Source organism: Aethina tumida, chromosome 4, assembly GCF_024364675.1.
Source record: "Aethina tumida isolate Nest 87 chromosome 4, icAetTumi1.1, whole genome shotgun sequence".
NCBI classification, from domain to species: domain Eukaryota; kingdom Metazoa; phylum Arthropoda; class Insecta; order Coleoptera; family Nitidulidae; genus Aethina; species Aethina tumida.
The window spans coordinates 23,191,340-23,212,418 of record NC_065438.1 but is presented as its reverse complement, the minus strand read 5'-3'; the positions used below and the strand labels follow the sequence as shown (position 1 = coordinate 23,212,418).

General features: G+C 26.8%; 1 protein-coding gene across 2 annotated transcripts in view; it reads right to left on the bottom strand.

Moving 5' to 3' along the window:
• The window catches only part of LOC109598642 (neuroligin-4, X-linked-like), a 284,001-nt gene that overhangs the window by 117,329 nt on the left and 145,593 nt on the right, over positions 1 to 21,079 (bottom strand). For both annotated transcript variants that reach the window (XM_049966869.1, XM_049966870.1), the window contains one exon: positions 9,932 to 10,449. In XM_049966869.1, coding sequence (XP_049822826.1) covers positions 9,932 to 10,379 — 448 coding nt within the window. In that variant the 5' untranslated portion in view covers positions 10,380 to 10,449. The remainder of the gene's footprint in view (positions 1 to 9,931; positions 10,450 to 21,079) is intronic.

The following is a 21,079-nucleotide window of genomic DNA, read 5'->3' as shown; positions in this document are numbered from 1 at the left end:
AGTTATATTACGAAACCAAAACCAAAATTGGTGAATTTTATATATAACAATCGTATTCACCAAAATTTTAATTTAACCAAGTTCTTTAATCACCAAGAACTCACATCTTGACAAATTACATAAAAGACTCGTATCCACCAAAATTTAAAATGACTTCAAACTGACACAATCACAAATTCCATAAAAGATATTTCATTAATCAAAATTTATATTTTCAGACCTTCACCAATTTCACACATAACAATCGAATTCATCACAATTTTAATTTAGCCAAGTTCTTTGATTGTTACTAACATCTTGATAAATTCCATAAAAAACATCCACCAAAATTTGAAATGAATTCAAACTGACACACTTACAAATTCCAAAAAAGATAATCTGATTATCACCAATTTCACACATAACAATCGAATTCATCACAATTTTAATTTAGCCAAGTTCTTTAATTGTTACTAACATCTTGATAAATTCCATAAAAGGCATCCACCAAAATTTGAAATGAATTCAAACCGACACATTTACAAATTCCAAAAAAGATAATCTGTTTGATCAAAAGTTATATTTTCAAACCTTCACCAATTTCACACATAACAATCGTATTCACCAAAATTTTAATTTAGCCAATCTCTTTAATTATCAAGAATTAACATCTTGAAAAATTTTATAAGACATCGCATCCACCAAAATTTGAATTGTCTTCAAACTGACACATTCACAAATTCCATAAAAGATAATCTCACTAATCAAAATTCACACTTTCACCAATTCCATACAAAATAATCGTGTTCACCAAAATTTAATTTAACTGAATTCTTTAATTACCACGAATTAACATTTCGACAAATTCCATAAAAGACTCGCATCCACCAAAATTTAAAATGACTTCAAACTGGCACATTCACAAATTCCATAAAAGAAGAAGACATTAACCAAAATTTATATTTTCAGACCTTCACCAATTCCATATATAACAATTGTGTTCACAAAAATTTCATAAAAGATACACCGAAATTTGAAATTACTTCAAACTAACACATGAACAAATTCCTTAAAAGATATTCTCATCAACCAAAATTTATATTTTCAGACCTTGAGACCAATTTCACACATCTTCATAAATTCCATAAAAGACAACGACAACTTTGTGAAATTGGTGAAGATCCAACTCATGTACATTTTGATGAATGAGATCATATTTTATTAAATTTGTGAATGTGTGAATGTGAATGTTATTTTTTTTAAGTTAGTGACTTATTTGTCAATGTATGAAACACTTAAACCTAGAACTTTCCTAAAGGATACACTCTTATGCTCACCGCTTTGAAACCTTAAGATTAATAATCATAAAAAGAGCGGAGTCTTTTGAATCCGAACCGTATTTCTCATGTGATTCGTCGTTCGGAGACGCAAGGATCTATTACGTTTCCAAAGTCGTTTGGCGCAGAGCGAGCGGAAAAGATTACAGGAACGTATTGCACCAATTGCAGCACAATCAAGACGATAAATAAACCGGAGGGGTGGGTAAGGCGGGACGGGACCCGTTTTCCACCCGGTTCGTGTCTTACCCAATAAACAAGTAAAACAAATGGCGGAAATCTGGTAAACATGGATCGTCGAATCAGTTAGGATCGGGAGGGAAATTTCAAACAGAAAATAACTAAACAGAAACGAGATTTATACAGTCGATTGTGTCCCGATTGGTCGGGTATCGGGCGATACGTGAATACGTTCAGCGTCGTGACGCGGTTCGACGCTCGCGAAACACAGGACACCGAATTTCCTTGCCGTCGCGACGCTCCGTTCCGATCCGCATGAAAAATCCCCGGGACGGCGTGTCTCTCCTTCTCTCGATACGTCCGGAAATTCGACGTTTCTTTTTTTCGATTCGATTCGATTATTCCGTGCTCTTTTTGCCGAATTAGTTTCCGAGTCCTGCATCGGCCAATAAAAGGTCGTCGGGGTGGCAAGAACGAGAGGGTCGCTTCCACCAGAATTTGACCCCGGCAAAAAAATCTTTTCTCGATCAGTTCAAATGTTTCAATTGAGTTTCGAGTTTAATAATAAAAAAAACTCTAGTGTAAAAGGTGTAAAATGCTCAAATTTCAGGCAATTTTTGACTTTTTTAACTCATTTTCTCCATATTAGTAATTTTTTTCAAAATAAATATTAAAATATTCAATTTTCAGGATCAAATCAGACAATTAAAATTAATTTAATACTCAGTCACTTACTTTTATTCTCAGAAAAACTTCACCAACATTTGTAAAGTAAAAGAAAGATATCAAAGATTCAAGGACGAGCAAATGATTTTTGTCTGAAAAGAGCCGATCGATCGAAAACTTAAAAGGTTAAGTTGAAGCACTCAACACAGTTCAGAAAATATAAGTATATTTTTCTTTCCATCATAACATTTTTATTTAATTTAACATTTTATTTACCACGGTTTGAAATGGTTGTAATTGAATAACTAACGACAAAAAATGTAAAGCTTGGGATGCTGGAATTATATTTTGTTGAGAAGTACATCTTAAATGTCAAGTTTCTGAAAATGTCGATATTTTTCATTAATATAAATTGTGTAATTCGTTGAAAATGCCTTGAAAGTAGTTTAAATAGTTGGTATATCTGCGTAAAGAAATCACTTGGAGTGGATATTTTAAAATGATCTAGAAATATTTTCATTGTATTACTATAATGTATTTAATTAATGTTTAAACTTAGGAGCATTTCGGACTCGTTAACAAGTTTTTGGTACAATACAAATGTCCCAATTACGTTAAAGAGATCAAAGCATAGCTACAAAAATACAGAGCAATTGGTGTGCACGAGTAACAATGTTTCAATTAATTCTCATCCATTTGAAGACATATTCGTACTAAAATATTCAATTTCAATTTTCAGGATGAAATAAGACAATTAAGATTAAATTAATCTTCAGTCACTTAGGTTTTATTCCCAGAAAAACTTTTGGTGAAAAAGAAGAAAGATATTAAAGCTTCAGGCACGAGCAAATGATTTTAATTTGAGAAGAACTGACCGAGCTTAAGTTGAAGCTTTCAGTACAGTTCAAAAAATATCAATATATTTTATTTTCCATCATAACATTTTTATTTATTTTCCGATTTTAATCTACCAGGGCTTAAAATGCTTGTAATTAAACAAACTAACGACAAAAAATATACAACATGGTATACTAGAATTATTTTTTGTTTAAAAGTGTGTCTTAAATGTCAAGTGACTGAAAATGGTCCAAAATTACATGAACTTTGACAATGTACGGCTGTAAGTCAGTTATTTTTCTTGCGATCAAAATGAATTATGTATCGTTGGATGCATAATTTAATCATCTTTCTAACTATTTATCTCAATCGGGCTTTCTAATTTTTCAGGGGATTAAGTAAAATGTTGCTGAAACGAGACTGAAAGACACAAATTTGCCATTATCTAAGTGAACGCTCTAATTAAAGTAAAGTTAATAGAATTAAACCAGAATTATTTGACAAAAAAAGCGAACACAAAATATATTTTCAGTTTGTCGAAAATTAAATCGCAACAATCGCATCGCGTTGTAGATCAACGAGTAATAAATTTTTATTCGACGGCCGCACAAAGGGCGCCGGTTTCGAGTCGCGAACGTTATTTAAATGTAATTGAACATATGTTGTCCCGATAACGATTTTTTTTTTCCGTTTTTGGCGCCGGTTCCGGTAAATATAACGAAGTTTCTGCTAAACGACAATTAAAATTAACACTGTTCGTTAAAAACGAGGCGGACGGAATAAATTTTATTTGTGTTTCGTTAAGTTAATAAAAGCCTCTGTGTGTGTGTGTTTTATTGGATTTTTGGGAAATATATGCGCCGGTTACATCTGTTAAACATGCGATAATATTATTTGAATTTATTTGTTTGAAAGGATCAGTTTTTTCCGAAAAAAATTATTGAATAATTTACGTTTTATTTAAATTCGCCGTTTCGCTTGTTACGGGCAAAATTACGGTAAATAAATCCTTTGTTGCTTGTTTGAGGTTCGAAAAAATAAAATTGTTGTCGCAGAATAAAATTCGTATTAAATATAGTTGTGTACAATCCGCATTTATATTTATTTATGATTTTACATCTAGATTTAATAAACGTCACTGGTTTCATGATTTGTAGTTTGCGTTGGTTAATTACAGCAAACATTATAATTTAGTTTTTCGGTTTCATGAAATCCGTATTAAAATTTGGTAGTGACAAACGACCCGTTCCGTTGATTATTACAAACGAAATGGTGGTGAATTTTCAAAACGAATTTATACCGAACATTAGTCATATCAACCGGCGTATACGATTGTATGTGCTAAACATTTGTTACGAAAACACTGACATAAATTACACTTTATCTTGAGTGAAAGAACATCCACGACATAGTAGACAATTTACTCCCAAAGGGGAGGGAAAAAAATCGATAAAAATGTCTTGATTCATTTGGTTAAAGTAGCCCGAATAAGCTGAGTGTGAAAATATATTGTAGCATGAAACAGAGCTTTTATCCCGTACGGAGTAAATGTGGAAGACAGATTCAATATAGTTTAAATCTTTTTAACTTATTCCGACGGATTCTATTGAGGAATTGAGACACTTTGCTTTTTTCAACTGTTCGTGCCTTGGAGCAAGAGAGGGATTTTGTAACAAATGAAAAAATCATTATTTTATATTTTGTTTAATTAATTTAATACCAATTTTGGCATTATTTATTCGAGAAAACCATTCATGATTTCTTAAATAGCTTTCATTTTACAGCTTCTAATTTATTTTGAACAAAATTTTCTTTTTGACTTTGCTAGAAGTCACATCAACTTTCTTATTTTCAACGGAACACCTTTTATTTTTAATGCTATGCAAATAAAATAACTAATAGACTATTAGTGATTAACTTTTTACAAAATTTTGACAGGTAGTCTAACTAAAATATCTGTAAAACCACCACAATTTTAATGATAGAAAGTTAATTTTTGACATAGATGTTAACCAAGGACCATCCTAATAGGAGACATTATTAAGACTTCCAAATTTTATACAGGGTGTTTATTATTTTCGTTTTTTTGTGCATCTTAAAATATTATTTTAATGGAAAACTGTATATTTTGGATTTTTAAATTCTACATATAATTATTTATGTTAATTAATTTATGTTAATTAATTTATATATTATATTAATATACCTCAACCTAAAAGTTATTAATTTTTTTCCAAAAATATTGACAGATTTGGTGATGTAAAATGTCTGTAAAGCCACCAAGTTTGATGCTGGAAGGTTCATTTTTGGCATACACGTTAACCAAGAACCGTTCTGTAAAGAGTCATTATTGGTACTTCGAAATTTTATACAGGGTGTACGTTATTTAAGTTTAATTTTGCACGTCTTAAAATATCAATAACTTTGTTAATTTCAACGGAACATCTTAATTTTTATATATAATTTGAAACAAAATGGCTACACCATATCCTATACCTAAACCTAATAGTTTTTGACTTATTATTTTTTTCCAAAATTGATGGATTAACTAAAATGTCTGTAGAGCCACTAATTTTGATGATGAAAACTTATTTTTAGCACACACGTTAAGCAAGGACCATCCTAAAAGAAGTCATTATTAGAACTCCCAAATTTTATATAATGTGTTCGTTATTTACATTTAATTTTGCGCATTTTGAAACATCAATAACATTGTTATTTTTAATGGATTTTGATGGTCTATCTAAAATGTCTGTAAACTCACCAATTTTTATGCTTATATATTTTTATTGGCGTACACATTAACTAATAACCATCCCATAAAAAGCTGTTATTAGTACTCGCAAATTTTATATAGGGCGTTCGTTATTCACGTTTAATATTGTGCATCTTAAAACATCAATAACTTTGTTATTTTCAATGGCACGCTTTACTATATATACTTTAACATATTCTAATATTAATATTCTATAATTCTAATCAATATTAAATAACCTTTCGATTGATACATATATATAAAATGAATATTACCAGAGATTTTACCAAGAATATAAAAAATAACGCACGTACTCGTCCATTTAAATTAATAATTATTTGAAGGTGCACAAATTTAAACGTAAATAACGAACACCTTGTATAATATTTTGGAGTACTAATAATAGCACCTTACAGGATGGTTCTTGGGTAACATGTATGCCCAAAATTAACTTTTCAGCCTCAACATTTTTATCTTTACAGGCATTTTAATTAGACCACCAACCTATCTATCTGCTTTTAGAAAAAAAATAATAATTTATAAACTATTGGAATAAGACATAATACATATGTGCAAATATATGTGGAATTTAAAAATTTGAAAATATATAGGGTGTTGAACCCGAAATAATTTTTTTTTTTTCATAATAAAATATAAAAATAATTTAAGTCAAGTTTCAGATCAATACCTCATTTAGTTCTTCACAAACCTCCAACGAATAAGTCAACTGAATCACACATATTAAAATTACTGCGGTAACCTGTTACAATTTCTGTTTTTCTGTTGCATGCATGCAAAACCGTATCGACGGTTGTGTATTATTAATTTCCGTTTACAAACGTACAAAATATTGTGTCTAAATATGCTGTATGTTGAAAAAAAGGGGCATAAAAATAGGGGACATGATAAACTGAAATCCGGCAACAAAATAATTCGCGTCGGGCTTCAAATACAGTTGTGTACAAAGTATTGTCGTATTCACCGGTGACATTTTTAGGTCACATTCGTTGACAAATACTCGCTTTTCCGTCACTTATCTGGCCACATCCTAATATGGATTTTGCATATTACCATGTAAATGCAACAGACATTTGTTCCTCGTCCCAGTTTTCGATTCGGTGCCGAGATAAAGTTCAATTTATGCGCCAATTTCGTCAACCGATAGGAAAACAATAAAGGCCTCGGGTCCAAATGGGGGCGAAATAGTAAAAATTCCATTAGTTTTTTTACGTTCGTTTGTAATAAATTTGAATTTATATTGGTGGCTGATAAGCCGAGTCAAAGGACACAGAAATAATCATTAGCAACGCCGCAACAAAAACGCATGCTAATTCGAAACTTTCATGGGCGATATTACCATGCAGTCATAATCATAATTGCGCTGGAACATTACTATTCCGTGTGAGTGAAATATCTTCGCTTTGGAATGGACGAGTGATTTTATGCGGAATATTTGCATTATAATAACGTTACCGGGACCAAATGACAATTTCCAGGACTCGAAACTGCCCCAAAACAATTTCGTTAATAAAATACCTTGTAGCACCAAAAACAACGTCGTAACTTTCCGAAATTACGCAAAACGTGAAACATCCATCGAAACTACATTTTATTGGAGACAATGGACGAATTTTACTTAATAAATGTACCGAGATAAATTGCGAATTGAAACAATGAACACAATTACTTAAAGTGATTCTGTTAAATTGATTGAACAATTTTATGTACATTAATTAACTTGAATTTCGTTCCAGACGCCAAGATGGATATTAACAGTATTTTAATTCTGTATAACGTTGAATTATATGGATTATAAAATTAATAGGACAAAGTTTGGGAGCAATTTAATTTAATAATCTCCTCGAATATACTTTTTTGGTGTATGTAGACGATAATAAAACAAGTAATGAACAGAAATGTAAACAAATACGGAGGCTGGATGAAAGAAAGAGTAAATTGGATAAGGGAGTAGATGAAACATGAAAATACGTAAATTAGAGTATGATAAAAACCTTTTAAACTTTATCAGTGTTCTTTTAGATTTAAGTAATTTTATAGGGGTTCATGTAATTTTTTTTATAGCGCACAGTTTTCGGAACAGAAGCTTCTTAAAGATTACTCAAATTAGATTTATTAAATAACAGTTTAGAACATTTAAATTTTATTCGAAGTTTATTTTGAAAAATGTTATTATACTTTAAATATTATTTTTGATATATTTCTGACACTTTTTTAATATATAACCGCTTAAGTAAAATATGGAAAAATTTAAAATATTTAGTTTTAAATTTTAAAATTATTGTAAATAATAAAAAATGGTTAGAATTTTAGAGTAAAAAAATAGTTTCTATTAATTGGTTAAAAAATATAAAATTTACAATTTATTTTGAAAAAATTACTACTTTTTAAAATATTTAGTTTTAAATTTTAAAATTATTGCAAATAATTAAAAATGGTTAGAATATTAGAATAAAAAAATATTTTCTATTAATTGATTGAAAAATATAAAAAATTTTTCAAAATAAATTACAATTTATTTTGAAAATATTACTACTTTTTTAAATATGATTTTTTTCAATTTTAAAAAATATTTAATAATTATTCAAAAATTTTTAATATTTAAAGATTAATATTACTTCAAGCATATTTACTGTGTAACAATTTACAATATTTAGTTTTCATTTTAAAATTAATGTAAAAAATGAAGAATTTTAGAGTAAAAAAATACATTTTCTATTAATTGATTGAAAAATATAAAATTTATAATTTATTTTGAAAAAAAATACCTACTTTCTTAAATATTATTTTTTTGCAATAATGAAAAATTTCTAATAATTATATAAAAAATAAAAAAATTTACAATATTTGATTTTACATTTTAAAAAATAACTGTAAAAAACGAAAAATGCTTTAAATTTTATAGTAATTAAAATATATTTTTTATCAATTGACTGAAAAATATAAAATTTACAATTTATTTTGAAAAAATACAACCTTTTTAAATACTATTTTTTGTTATATTGAAAAATTTCTATTCATAATAGTTTAATAATCTTTAATATTTAAAGATTATAGTTTGCTGACATTTTTTAGGTATCAAATATATATAATACATAACAATTTAAGTAGAAAAAATAAAATAATTTACAATATTTAATTTTACATTTTAAAATTAATGTAAAAAAAAATGGTTAGTTAGAATAGAGCAAAAAAAATACATTTTCATTAATTGACTGAAAAATTTAAAATTTATTTTGAAAAAATATTACTTTTAAGGTATTATTTTTTGTAATATTTAAAAAATGTCTAATAATTGTTCAATAATCTTTAATAATTAAATATTATAGTTTGCTGGCAATTTTTTAAATATTACTTCAATTATATTTATTGTATAACAATTTATATAGAAAAAAATAAAAAAATGTACAATATTTAGTTTTTCATTTTAAAATTAATGAAAAAAATGAAAAATTGTTAGAATAGAGTAAAAAAATACATTTTCTACAATTTACAATTTATTTTGAAAAAATACTACTTTTTAAAATATTATGTTTTGCTATATTGAATAATTATACAGTAATCTTTAATATTTAAAGATTATATTTTGTTCACACTTTTTAAATATATTAAATTTTGTTTATTATGTAACAATTTGTAGATAAAATAAAAGAATTTATAGTATTTGGTTTTACACTTTAAAATTATTATAATTTTAAATTTAAATTTAATTAATTTTTTAATTATATGAATATTTGCAATTATTATTTAATAATTTTTAATATTTAAAGTTTATCGTTTGCCGACAGTTAATATTAAAATTAGTGTTAAAAATTATTATACTAAAAATTTAATCATAATACATATTTAAAATCACCACAGTATAATTTACACTTCATAAATAAAAAATTGCCATAAAATTCAAAATTAAGTACCCATATAAACGTATAAAATGACTTTAACAACTAAATTAAACTCACCTTATCTTACTAAATAAAAATTTAATTGTCTTTAAAATTGTCATTTATTATGCCAGTCAAAAATTTTTATTTTTATATAAAAAAATATATAAGTTAATAATCTCATTAAAATTAATTCTACTTTGTCCTTTGATTTTAAAAATTTCATTTGAATCGTGACGTTAATAGTCAGTTATAGTAAATTATGTGAAGGTACTTACCTTGTGTTGGTGCGTAAATGTTCAAATACAAGCAGTCCTCACTCTGGTTCCTCAAATAGGGCAGCAGCCGCTTCAAATACTCCAACCGGCCCTTCGGCATCCGCTCCAGCGCCGCCGTTTCGTTCGCTATGTCGGGCAGTTTCTGCGGACACACCGGCCCCAACTTGTCCGACACCCTCACGCCCTCCCACGGGCTGGGCGTCCTCGTCGGACTGAACCTGTTCGACTTGACGGGCGGCGTGGCGTACGGTACGCCCAGGAACACCTCGATCGGCTTCAGGAACCGGTGCGAGTCCATCGGCACGATCAGACCCTGCAACCGGCCGTAACGCGTCTGCACGATGCGCGTGCTGATCTTCGCGTTCTTCATGTACGAACTGTCGCAGCGGCACGTGCATATCGCCGCCGCCACCAGCAACAGATGCAATCCTCTGCCTCGCGCCGCCATCGCTTAGGTCGGGAACATGCCGTGGACGTGGAAGTTGCTTCTCTTAATTCGGTCCTGTCATTTCTGGTATCTGCAACGAAAACGTGACGTCAGTCGGAACGTGTGGCACCAGGCAGCGGAAAACGGTTTCGAATTAATTTTCGTTTGAAATGCTTCTTTCGCGTTGCGCCGCTGAAGTTTTAATGATTGCACCAAAGTGCGCCTGCATTACAATCCGTGAAATTTACTGTTTATTATTTTGTTCGGCACGTGTTCGCCGTACGGCGGAAACCAAGGCGGAACGGGAGTGCATCAGCCAAGGTGGAAGGGTAGCAGTCGATTGCTTTAGAAAATTTTAATAAGGGGATTTTAATTTGCACTCGGCTTCCAACCCGCTCACACACACAATGGTGTTTCCTTGGATTTAATTTTATATTTGTAGGTTTCATTAATTTTAACTGAGTGCAATTGTGACTATGCAGTTCTTTGTTGTTGGATTCTGTAACTTTCTTAACAATATTCATTGTTATTGGAGTACGTAAAAAATATGCTGAGCAAACTATAGGCAGAAATATATTACTTATTATTTAAATTTGTATACGAAATATAATATTTCTACAATCTACATGGCATAATATTCTTTTTTAACAATACATTTTTATAGGAATTTTTAAAAATAATAACAGACAAAACAAAAATTATTACATTGTGTTTTCTCCCTTCATGTTGTGAAACATGTTTTTTTTTATTCTTTAATTATCAAGATACCTTTTTTGATTGTATTAAACTGTATAATTCATTCTCAGTTAAATTTTTATTTTAAATATATGAATATTTTAATTTATTTTAATTTAAAATAAATGTTTTATTTAATTTTAGTTTGAAAAAAACATTTTATTACTTTTTTTATTTTAAATTAAATATCAAGACTAATCAAAAGTATCGTATTATATCTACTTGATTATATGTTAATGAACTGTATGATTATTTAATTTAATTTAATTTTTATATTTAAAATTATTTTCCATATTTTAATTTTTCCTTCTTAATTTTAATTAAATATTTATTTTAAATTAATTAATTATTTTTGTTTAATTTAAATTGATTTTTTTATTATTTTTTAATTCTCAATTAATAATTTTATTATATTTTTTTTTTCAATTTAAAATAAATATTTTTACTACTTTTTTAATTTATAATTAAATACATATTTTATATCTTTTTATTTTCATTTTAAATTAAATATTTTATGTTTATTTAAATTAAATACTTTTTATTATTTTTTTAATCTATAATATAATATATATTTTTTTCATTTAATTTAAATTTAAATATTTTTATTATTTTTTAATTCTAAAATAAATATGTCATTTCTTTCAATTTAAAACAAATATATATATATATATATATATATATATATATATATATATATATGTATGTATATATATATATATATATAGTTAGTTATTTATTTATATATTTATTTATTCATTTTAAATTAATTTTAAATTTATTTAATTTAAATTAAATACTTTTTTTTAATTTATAATGTAACACATATTTTATTATTTCATTTTCAAATAAATATTTTATTTTTATTTAATTTGAATTATATATTTCATTATTTTCTTCTATTTACGAATAAATATTTTATATTTTTTTTCTAATTGGTAGTAAAACACATTTTATTTTATAGTTTTCATTTTAAATTATTATTTATTTTTATTTAATTTAAATTAAGTACTTTTATTTTTATTTAATTTAAATTGAATATTTTAATTATTTTTTAATTTAAATTAAATATTCTATTTTTTTTTTTAATTTAAATTTATTATTTTATTTCATCAATTTAAATGATTTATTTAATCATTCTTTTAAATAGTAAAATACATCATTTTAAGTTAAACATTTTATTTTTAATTAATTTAAATTAAATATTTTATTTTTGTCAATTTAAAATAAATATTTTAATTATTTTTTTTTTAATATAATAAAACATATTTTATTATTTATTTTTTTTCATTTTAAATTAAATATTTTATGTATTTAATTTAAATTAAACTTTATTTTTTTAATTAATAATATAATACATATATTATTATTTCTTTCATTTTCAATTAAATATTTTATTTTTATTTATTTGAATTAAATATTTTATTATTTTTTAATTCTAAATTATTTTATTGTTTATATTTAAAATAAATATTTTAATTATTTTTTTTAATTTCTAGTAAAACAGATATTTTATTTAATTTATTTTTTTTTTTTTCATTTTAAATTGAATATTTTTTATTTAAATTAAATTAAATACTTTATTTTTTAATTTATAATATAATACATATTTTATTATTATTATTTTTTTAATTTAAATTAATCATTTTACTTTCATTTATTTTAAATTAAGTACTTTTATTTTTATTTAAATTAAATATTTTACTATTTTTTTAATTTTAAATGAAATATTTTAATTGTTTTAATAATTTAAATTAGAAATTTAATTTATTTTTAATTTAAATTAAGTACTTTTATTTTTATTTAATTTAAATTTACTATTTTATTTTTTCAATTTAAATTAATTATTTAATATATATTTTTTAATTTTAATAGTAAAATAAATATTTCATTAATTTTTTCAATTAAATATTTTATTTTTATTTAATTTAAATTAAATATTTTAATTTATTGTTTTTGTGTTATTTTTTTAAATTATAATATAACACATATTTCTTAATATTTTTAATGATTATTTAATTTTTTTATTTTTTAATACTTTATTTTTGTTTTTTTTATTTTAAATCTATTGTATAGTATTGTATGTAAATCGGCGGTGATAATCAATATTAATCAGTCAAAATTTTTGAAATTTAACAGGAAAAAATTGAGACCATACATTTTTCCCTTGTTGTATTTTGTAACATAACAATAGTCATAATTCAATTGGATTTTAAAAAAAATATGCTGATAAATAAAACTGTAAACTAAAACATTATGTTAACTTTTATTTAAATTTGTACACGAAATAAAATATTACTATATTTACGTGGAAATATTATTTAATTTAAACAATACATTTTAGTAGCAATTTTTAATAATAATATCAGCGAAAATAAATATGTATACTCAATTTTGCATTTTGTAATTCATCTATTTTGCGTTGTATATTTCATAAAGTTTTCTCCCAACATGTTATAAAATTTATAATGATGTATTTTAGAATAACCTTTAATATTTATGGTTTGTTGAGAGTTAAATTTGACATTTTAAAATAAATCAAATACTCCATTAAAAACAGAGTTTTATTTATTATATCATGAACTCTCCTAAAATCCATTTAATAAAAATATTTAGTGCAACCATCTATCACGTAACAGACATTCGAAATTATTTATTTATATTTGGCACGGATTTGTTTTCGTTCAAAATTGGGAATTATATTTTAATCGGATAAAACTGAAGCGCATATCGAAATAAATGTATTTAAAATCAGTTCACGGTCCCGCGGCCCTGTACATCGCTATTTCAATTCGACCATGCAAAAATGGCTTTTTAATTACGACACGAAATCAAAAAGATTTTTTTTTTCCACCCGGCGAAAAGAAGACACGGACCAATCAATTTAAATGTAAATACCATCGCAAAAGGATTGTCGACGCAATTAAAAACAACGAAAAGAACCGTGGGGAAGCCGGCACGTGGGTGGGCGATGAATTTTTCAATAACAAACCGACCGCCGCCCCTCCTTCCGCGTAATTTGGGTTGGCGGAAACGTGCGGACGTCAGACTGCGGCCGCTTTTCGGGTCCGGTCCCACTTTCGCATTGTCGAATTAGAGACACTGCATGGAAATGTTTTGTTTGTGGCCGCAATGATAATAAAACAAACAGAAAAAAAAAATAAAGGAACGGAACGACCGGAAAATAAAGGATCGCAACACCGGCATCAACAATGCACGCGATTCATTTTTCGTAATAAAATGCTTTTCTGGCTTTTATTTTTCGACCGGTCGTGGAAATGTCGGCGTTTTCGTTAAGACGAAAACGTTGTATAAAATATACGGTTATTAAGCGCTCGTAAATCACGCCGGTGTTTACAATGTTGCCCTCTTTTTGGGGTGACTCGCAGAGTGAAGCGTTATGACCCCAAATTTATATGTTAAAACTATTGAAAACTATAAAAATAAGCTGTGTATCTGGTTACACCGATAATTAGTAAATCGGCACAATATAGAAAAATACGTTGGGAATAGGGTTAGATAAAATTTCTATTTTTTTATTTGAAGAAGAATTTATAATATAATCGGTGAACTCAACAATGTATTTTTTATGAGCAGATCCGTTACATTTCAACGAAAGTGTGAGCACGTGGGTAACCGATTTGGACACCGATTTTTTCCTTGAAAATAGATCAGAAATCATCTTAAAAATGTGAGCCCGATTCGATCAAATCCGATCACTGAAGAATTTTTTTAGTAATTTTCAAAAATTTGTATCCCAGCTTCTATATAACTTACTGATTCCGTTCAAACGGCGTTCTTCTCTGTGAACTCCCTAACAAAAAGATATTAGCGTTCATCTGATTTCCGGCTTAGGTGGAAGCTTCCAAGTAAACCACTGTATTAGCAAAATTTTACGTGTTGTCAAAATGCTCTCAAATCTACTGCTTCCAAAGTATATTGTTAAATAATTGGTGATACTTTTTGTGTTTCGTTTTCTTTATTAAACAGCCATCCAAAGCCGATCAATTTTTCAAAAATAGCTATTTTTAGATGGCTATAACTATTTTCTTGAAACTTTGATTTGCTTCAAATCAGTTGATTTCTTATAACCCCAAAAAGCTTTGAACATTTTCTAAAATGACTAAAAAATTGACTATATATATACGTATGTTATATAATGTTTTAATTTTATTTCACATTTATATTTGTTAATACTCATAATTTTAATTGGCAATTATCGAGTTTTTAAAATAAATACCATGTTATCATAATACTTTATAATTATACTCATTTTAATCATAAATAAACGTTTGTAATTTCTGAATATAATAAATTAATATTTGTATACCCATTTACAATTTACGTAATTGAGTGGATTTTGTTTTTTAATAATAAAAAAAACTTTATTAAATGTCAAATTAATTTTACATATTCTAATATAATTTATTAAATTAAATCAATAAAATAAATATACCATATATATTATACACATAAAATGTATTAATTTCATTATACCGACAATTCATTTGTGCCATTAATATTCTTTGAAAATGTCTTACTTAATCGTACAGAATATTTTTACATTTTTTTATAGAAAATTGAACGCCCTACAAAAAAGGTATTTAACAATCTTTTCATGACTTACCGTTTAGACGATATCGGAGATTAAAGATAGAAGAATTTATTTTTTACTTCTAAATTTTATAAATCGTAGATAAATAAATATTATAAAATCTCCAACGTAAATTTTTGTAGGAAATTAAATGGTCTACAAAAAAGGTCTCCTGTGGTTAATCGATTGCTCTATTGCTCTATTGAAGATATTGACATTCGAATCCCAATGCATACTGATTTTAATAATTTTTTAGTATTTTATATTTATCTATTTAAGTTATGAATTTTGAAAATATTCATAATATTTTAAATTATATCTTATATTTTGTTTCGGAATATATTTATTTCTAACCAATTTTTAACAATATTTTCTTTTAACAATTTTATTATTATCACAATTTAGTATCGTGATTTAATATTTTTCAAATGTTGGTAGATTTGTTATTTATAACTTGTCATAATAGCACCATCTATGTTTTTCTCATTTCCATGTTTTCTCATATTTCTACATCTCCTGAATTGTGTCTTCTTTTATATAACTATAACCAAATAATTAACAGCTGAGTTTTAATATATTTTGCGTGTATTCATCTGCTAATCGTCTAAGATGAATAATGAAATCCGTTTAATTGGCAAACATACGTTAAATATTCTTAAACTAGAATTCATGTTTAAGTTATGAATATTTTCAAAATTCTTAACTTAAATGGATAAATTTAAAATATTTATTAAAAAACTGTTAAAATCAGTACGCATTGGGATTCGAATGCGGATAACTTTTAAATGGTTAGAATAATGGATTTAATTTCCTACAAAAATTAATTTATTTATAAATTTAATTTATAAATAAAATTTAGATTTTGTTAAATTCCTCAAACATTGACCTCCGATATCTTCTAAACGGTAAGAGGTGTGAGAAAATAATAATATATGTTTTTTGTAAAGCGTTCAAACGTAAATAGTAATTTTCTGTACGATCAAGTAATAACGAAATATAAATTTTGTCATATGAAGCTGAAGAAGAAATGGAAAACTGAGACGAGGATCTTCCCGTTAAAATTAATATCTTATCTTTCGAGAGCATATTTTAAAGGTGTCGGAAATTAAAAAAAAAAATAGTTGATTTCTTTAGCTCACTCTAATATATATATATATATATATATATATATATATATATATATATATATATATATTACACATTTTATTTATGTAAAAACTGTGAATTTTAATTGGCAATTAGAGTGTTTTTAAAATACCATAATTCCCTTATAATGATACTTAATTTAATGATAAATACACATTTACAGTTATTGAATAGAATAAAATAATATTCGTATGCCCACTAATAATTCAGTTAAGTGGATGGAGTATGTTTTTATCGTAAACAATCTTTTATAATTATTTAATGCACATATTTTAATACAATTTACAAAACCAGTAAAATATATACTACTTCATAAATTTCACTCACACAGAATGCAATAAAATCTGGGTACTTAATATTTATCTTCACATTTATTATACTGGATCATATGTCAACACAAACCGGAGAAATACGTTGTCATTTGGACAAAATAATATTGCCCCTAATACTATTCAAAGAAGATTTCTGAATCTAATGTGATTCCTCTATTTATTTGACTACTTGACAATATACAGTCGAACTCTAATTTTTGATAACTCAAAGCAAAGTAGTTGGCAACGGGGATCAGGTTAAAAATTACATGCAATTTTTACTTGATAACACGAATATCATGACAACTCAAACTAAATAAATATTTAGCACAATCTTCGATTAGTCAAATTTCTTCTGCCTCAGGTAAACTCTTCGAAGAATTTCCTTTCCGCTGATACCCGTCTTATGATATGTCCGAAAGGCATTCCCTGTTAGCAACAGTTCTAAGACCAATTATTGATTGATTAGAATAATGCTGGAAACTCCTACAATTTACTTTATGGTGTTTACATGATTACTACATCCTAAATCCTGAAGTTTCGCTTGATAAAACCTAAAAAGCTATTCCGGAATAGTTCAATCGTAGCTTTTTTGAAAATGAAAATAAAAGTACTTTCGTCAAATACAAATAACTGACTTTTTTCTATTAAAATAAAAATTTTACATAATATAATAAATAAAGATAATAATAGCACTATTTTTTGTAATATCTAAATCATACTTAAATGGTAAATACGCATTTGTAACTTTCTATGTTTATATTTTATTTAAAAACTCGAAGCCTTAATACCTCCAATTATTTTTATGGCAAATTATGGTTCGAGTTATTAAAGTTCAACTGTAATTCGTATGTTGAGTTGATATATGAAGCCACGGTATTCATATATTATATTTTAATTTTACTACACATTTTATTTTTATGAATACTGTTAATATTAATTGGCAGATTAGAGTGTTTTTAAAATTAATAACGTTATTATCATAATACCCTCTATTGATACTCAATTTAATGATAAATACACAATTGTAATTATTGAATAAAATAAAATATTATTTCGACCACTGATAATTCAGTTAAGTTTTTATTACAAAAAAATCTATAATTGTTTTAATAATTATTGCACATACTTTAATGTATTTTATAAATTCTATTCACACAAAATACAATAAAAGCCACACATTGAATTTATTGGTAATATATTAATCAAAAAACTTAATCTTGAGAGTGACGTCATGTACCACAGAGACAGTCTCTTCCTTGACCAACAGTGGGAGACTTTTACTGTCTCTGTCGTGCATGATGTCTCTTTCAAGATTCAGATGGAGGAAATCCTTTTCGATCTATTAATACTAGACAAAAATGATTTTAAAATCTATTTAGATAAATGTGATCATTCGTATTGTGCTAGTGTTGCATTTATTTAATCAACTCGACAATGCAGTTCACTGTGTTGAGCTGACGTATAAAACCATTGTATACATATATTATATTTTATTTTTGTTAATATTGCTAATTTTAATTGGCAATTAGGGTGTTTTTAAAATAAATAACAGTATTACCATAATACTTCATAATAATACTCATTTTAATAATAAATACACGTTTGTAATGATTTAATAAAATAAATTCATGTGCCCGCTTATAATTGAGTTGATTGACTGGATTATGTTTGTATAACAAAACCACCTTCTAAAATTATTTAAACATCCACGGTACACGTTTTAATATAATTATTAAAACCAATAAAACATATTATTTCGTGAAACACAAAACGTATTATTTGCTTTTAAAACCCGACTCGTTTGTTTGCAGAACGAACGGCGGTCCGTGAAAGGAGAGGCAATAAAATCTGGATACTATCCACGAAAACGTCAAGAATTAAAAGCATCTTGGCCGCGACTCCTAACAATGCACGTCGCCGGAAATTCCTGAGCAAAATCACGCATCCATTGCCCCCCATTGATTGGACTGCATGTAAATAACGTAAATAAATTGGGACGTCCCGGAGTCGTGTTTTGTTTCGCCATCGCATCGAATTAAATAAAAGGGGAGAAGTGATAAATATAATCGTCTTCTCCGGTTCGGTGAGAGGTGTCGGTTGTCCGTTTTTACGCTTTTGATATTTAAATAAACTGGGGAACCTTCGTACTAAGTAATATACATAATGATTATGCGAATACGTAACACAACACATTAACCGGGACGTTTTTAATTAAAATAAAACAGCGTGTAGTGTTACGTGTACGTTTACATTGTTACATTTTTCTGTTTTATTGATTTATAAACTGGGCAGCAAATTGTGTTTACACACTCTTTGTTTGTCGAATGTAGAATTTTTAATTTAACCGAAATCCCAATTTTAAAATTAAACTATTGGGAACCAACAGCGGGACCACTATTATCAGTAATTGATTTGTTGTGTCGTCTGATTTTGAAGTTTTTTCTATTTAATTCGTGTCAGAAGGCCATTTTTGAATGGAAAACAAATTAACGCACAAACAAATCTGTTTTTTAGAAAAGTCAACAAACAAATCCGTTTTTAAACTCATATTTATTAAAAAATATAAACAAGTCCATTATTAACCTTGTAAAGCAAACAACGTGCTTTGTTAAAATGAAAATTAAAATAAACATTTAATTACAGCAGCAATAAAACTCAGGGGGCCGTTTATCATAAACATTAACCCAAATCTGTGCACATCATTTCCCGAAATTAACGTCTCAGATCTTCTCTGCGGCAACAAGACATAAAAAGACATGTTAATTCAAGACTGTTTGGTTCAGATAACAGTGCGAAATGTAACTTTGAATCGAATGCAGCTTGCATTCACCGTCGAATTGGAAAATACAATAAGGGAAGTTTGTACACACGACTGCACAACACAAAACTAGATCATTAAACCCTCGAGCGATATAATTAGCAATTATATTCGGAATTAGCATTTCGCCGGTGTGCTAAAACGTCCCACGACAAAAAATGGACGGTCCTCGTTTTTTTGTTCGGCCTAACAAATGGTATAATTTCCGAAAAGTACACTTCCAGGCACAAAGCGTGACGTAAATCAGCGTGCCATTGTTTCAGAAGTGAACCCGTCATATATTTTAGCTGGAACGTTACATAGTTTTATTATTGAGGGATCCCCAACGGGCTGAAACCGGCTTTTTCGTTTGGGCACGTCAACAAATTTTATTTTTAATTAATCATTTCAGCAAAAAATAGGGTTTAGTTTGGAAATGTAACAAATAGGAATCCGTAATTTAATATAGGAAGCATAAATTACAGGGTTCTCTATTTTGCAAATCAGTTTTATAATACCCGTTTCAAATAACTAAATTTCCTTTGTATTTTGATTTAAATTTATAACGTAAACTATAAAATATCCGTTGAATTAAATGTGTGACTGAAAACTTACTTTTTGTTTATACACATCAACAAATATTAATTTTTAATCATTTTAGCAAAAAATACAGTTTAGTTTTTTAATAAATGAAACTAATAAGAACCTGAAATTTAATATAGGAAGCATAAAATACAGCTTTCATTATTCGGCAAATCAGTATTACATTACCAATTTAAAATAACTAAATTTATTTTGTACCTTGATTTAAATTTATAATGTAAATTGTTAAATATCCTTTGTTTTGAATGGATCACTGGAAACGTCTTTTTTGTTAGTGCATATCAACAAATTTCAATTATAATTAATCATTTTTATCGAAAACAGATTTACTTTTGGAATGAATGAAACTAGGAATCTGTAATTTAATATAGGAAACATAAATTACAGAATCCTTTATTCGGCAAATCAGTATGGCATTACCAATTTAAAATAACTAAATTTTCTTTGTACTTTGATTTAAATTTATAATGTAAACTGTAAAATATCTGCTGTTTTAAATATGTGCCTGAAAACGTCTTTTTTTAGCGCACATTAA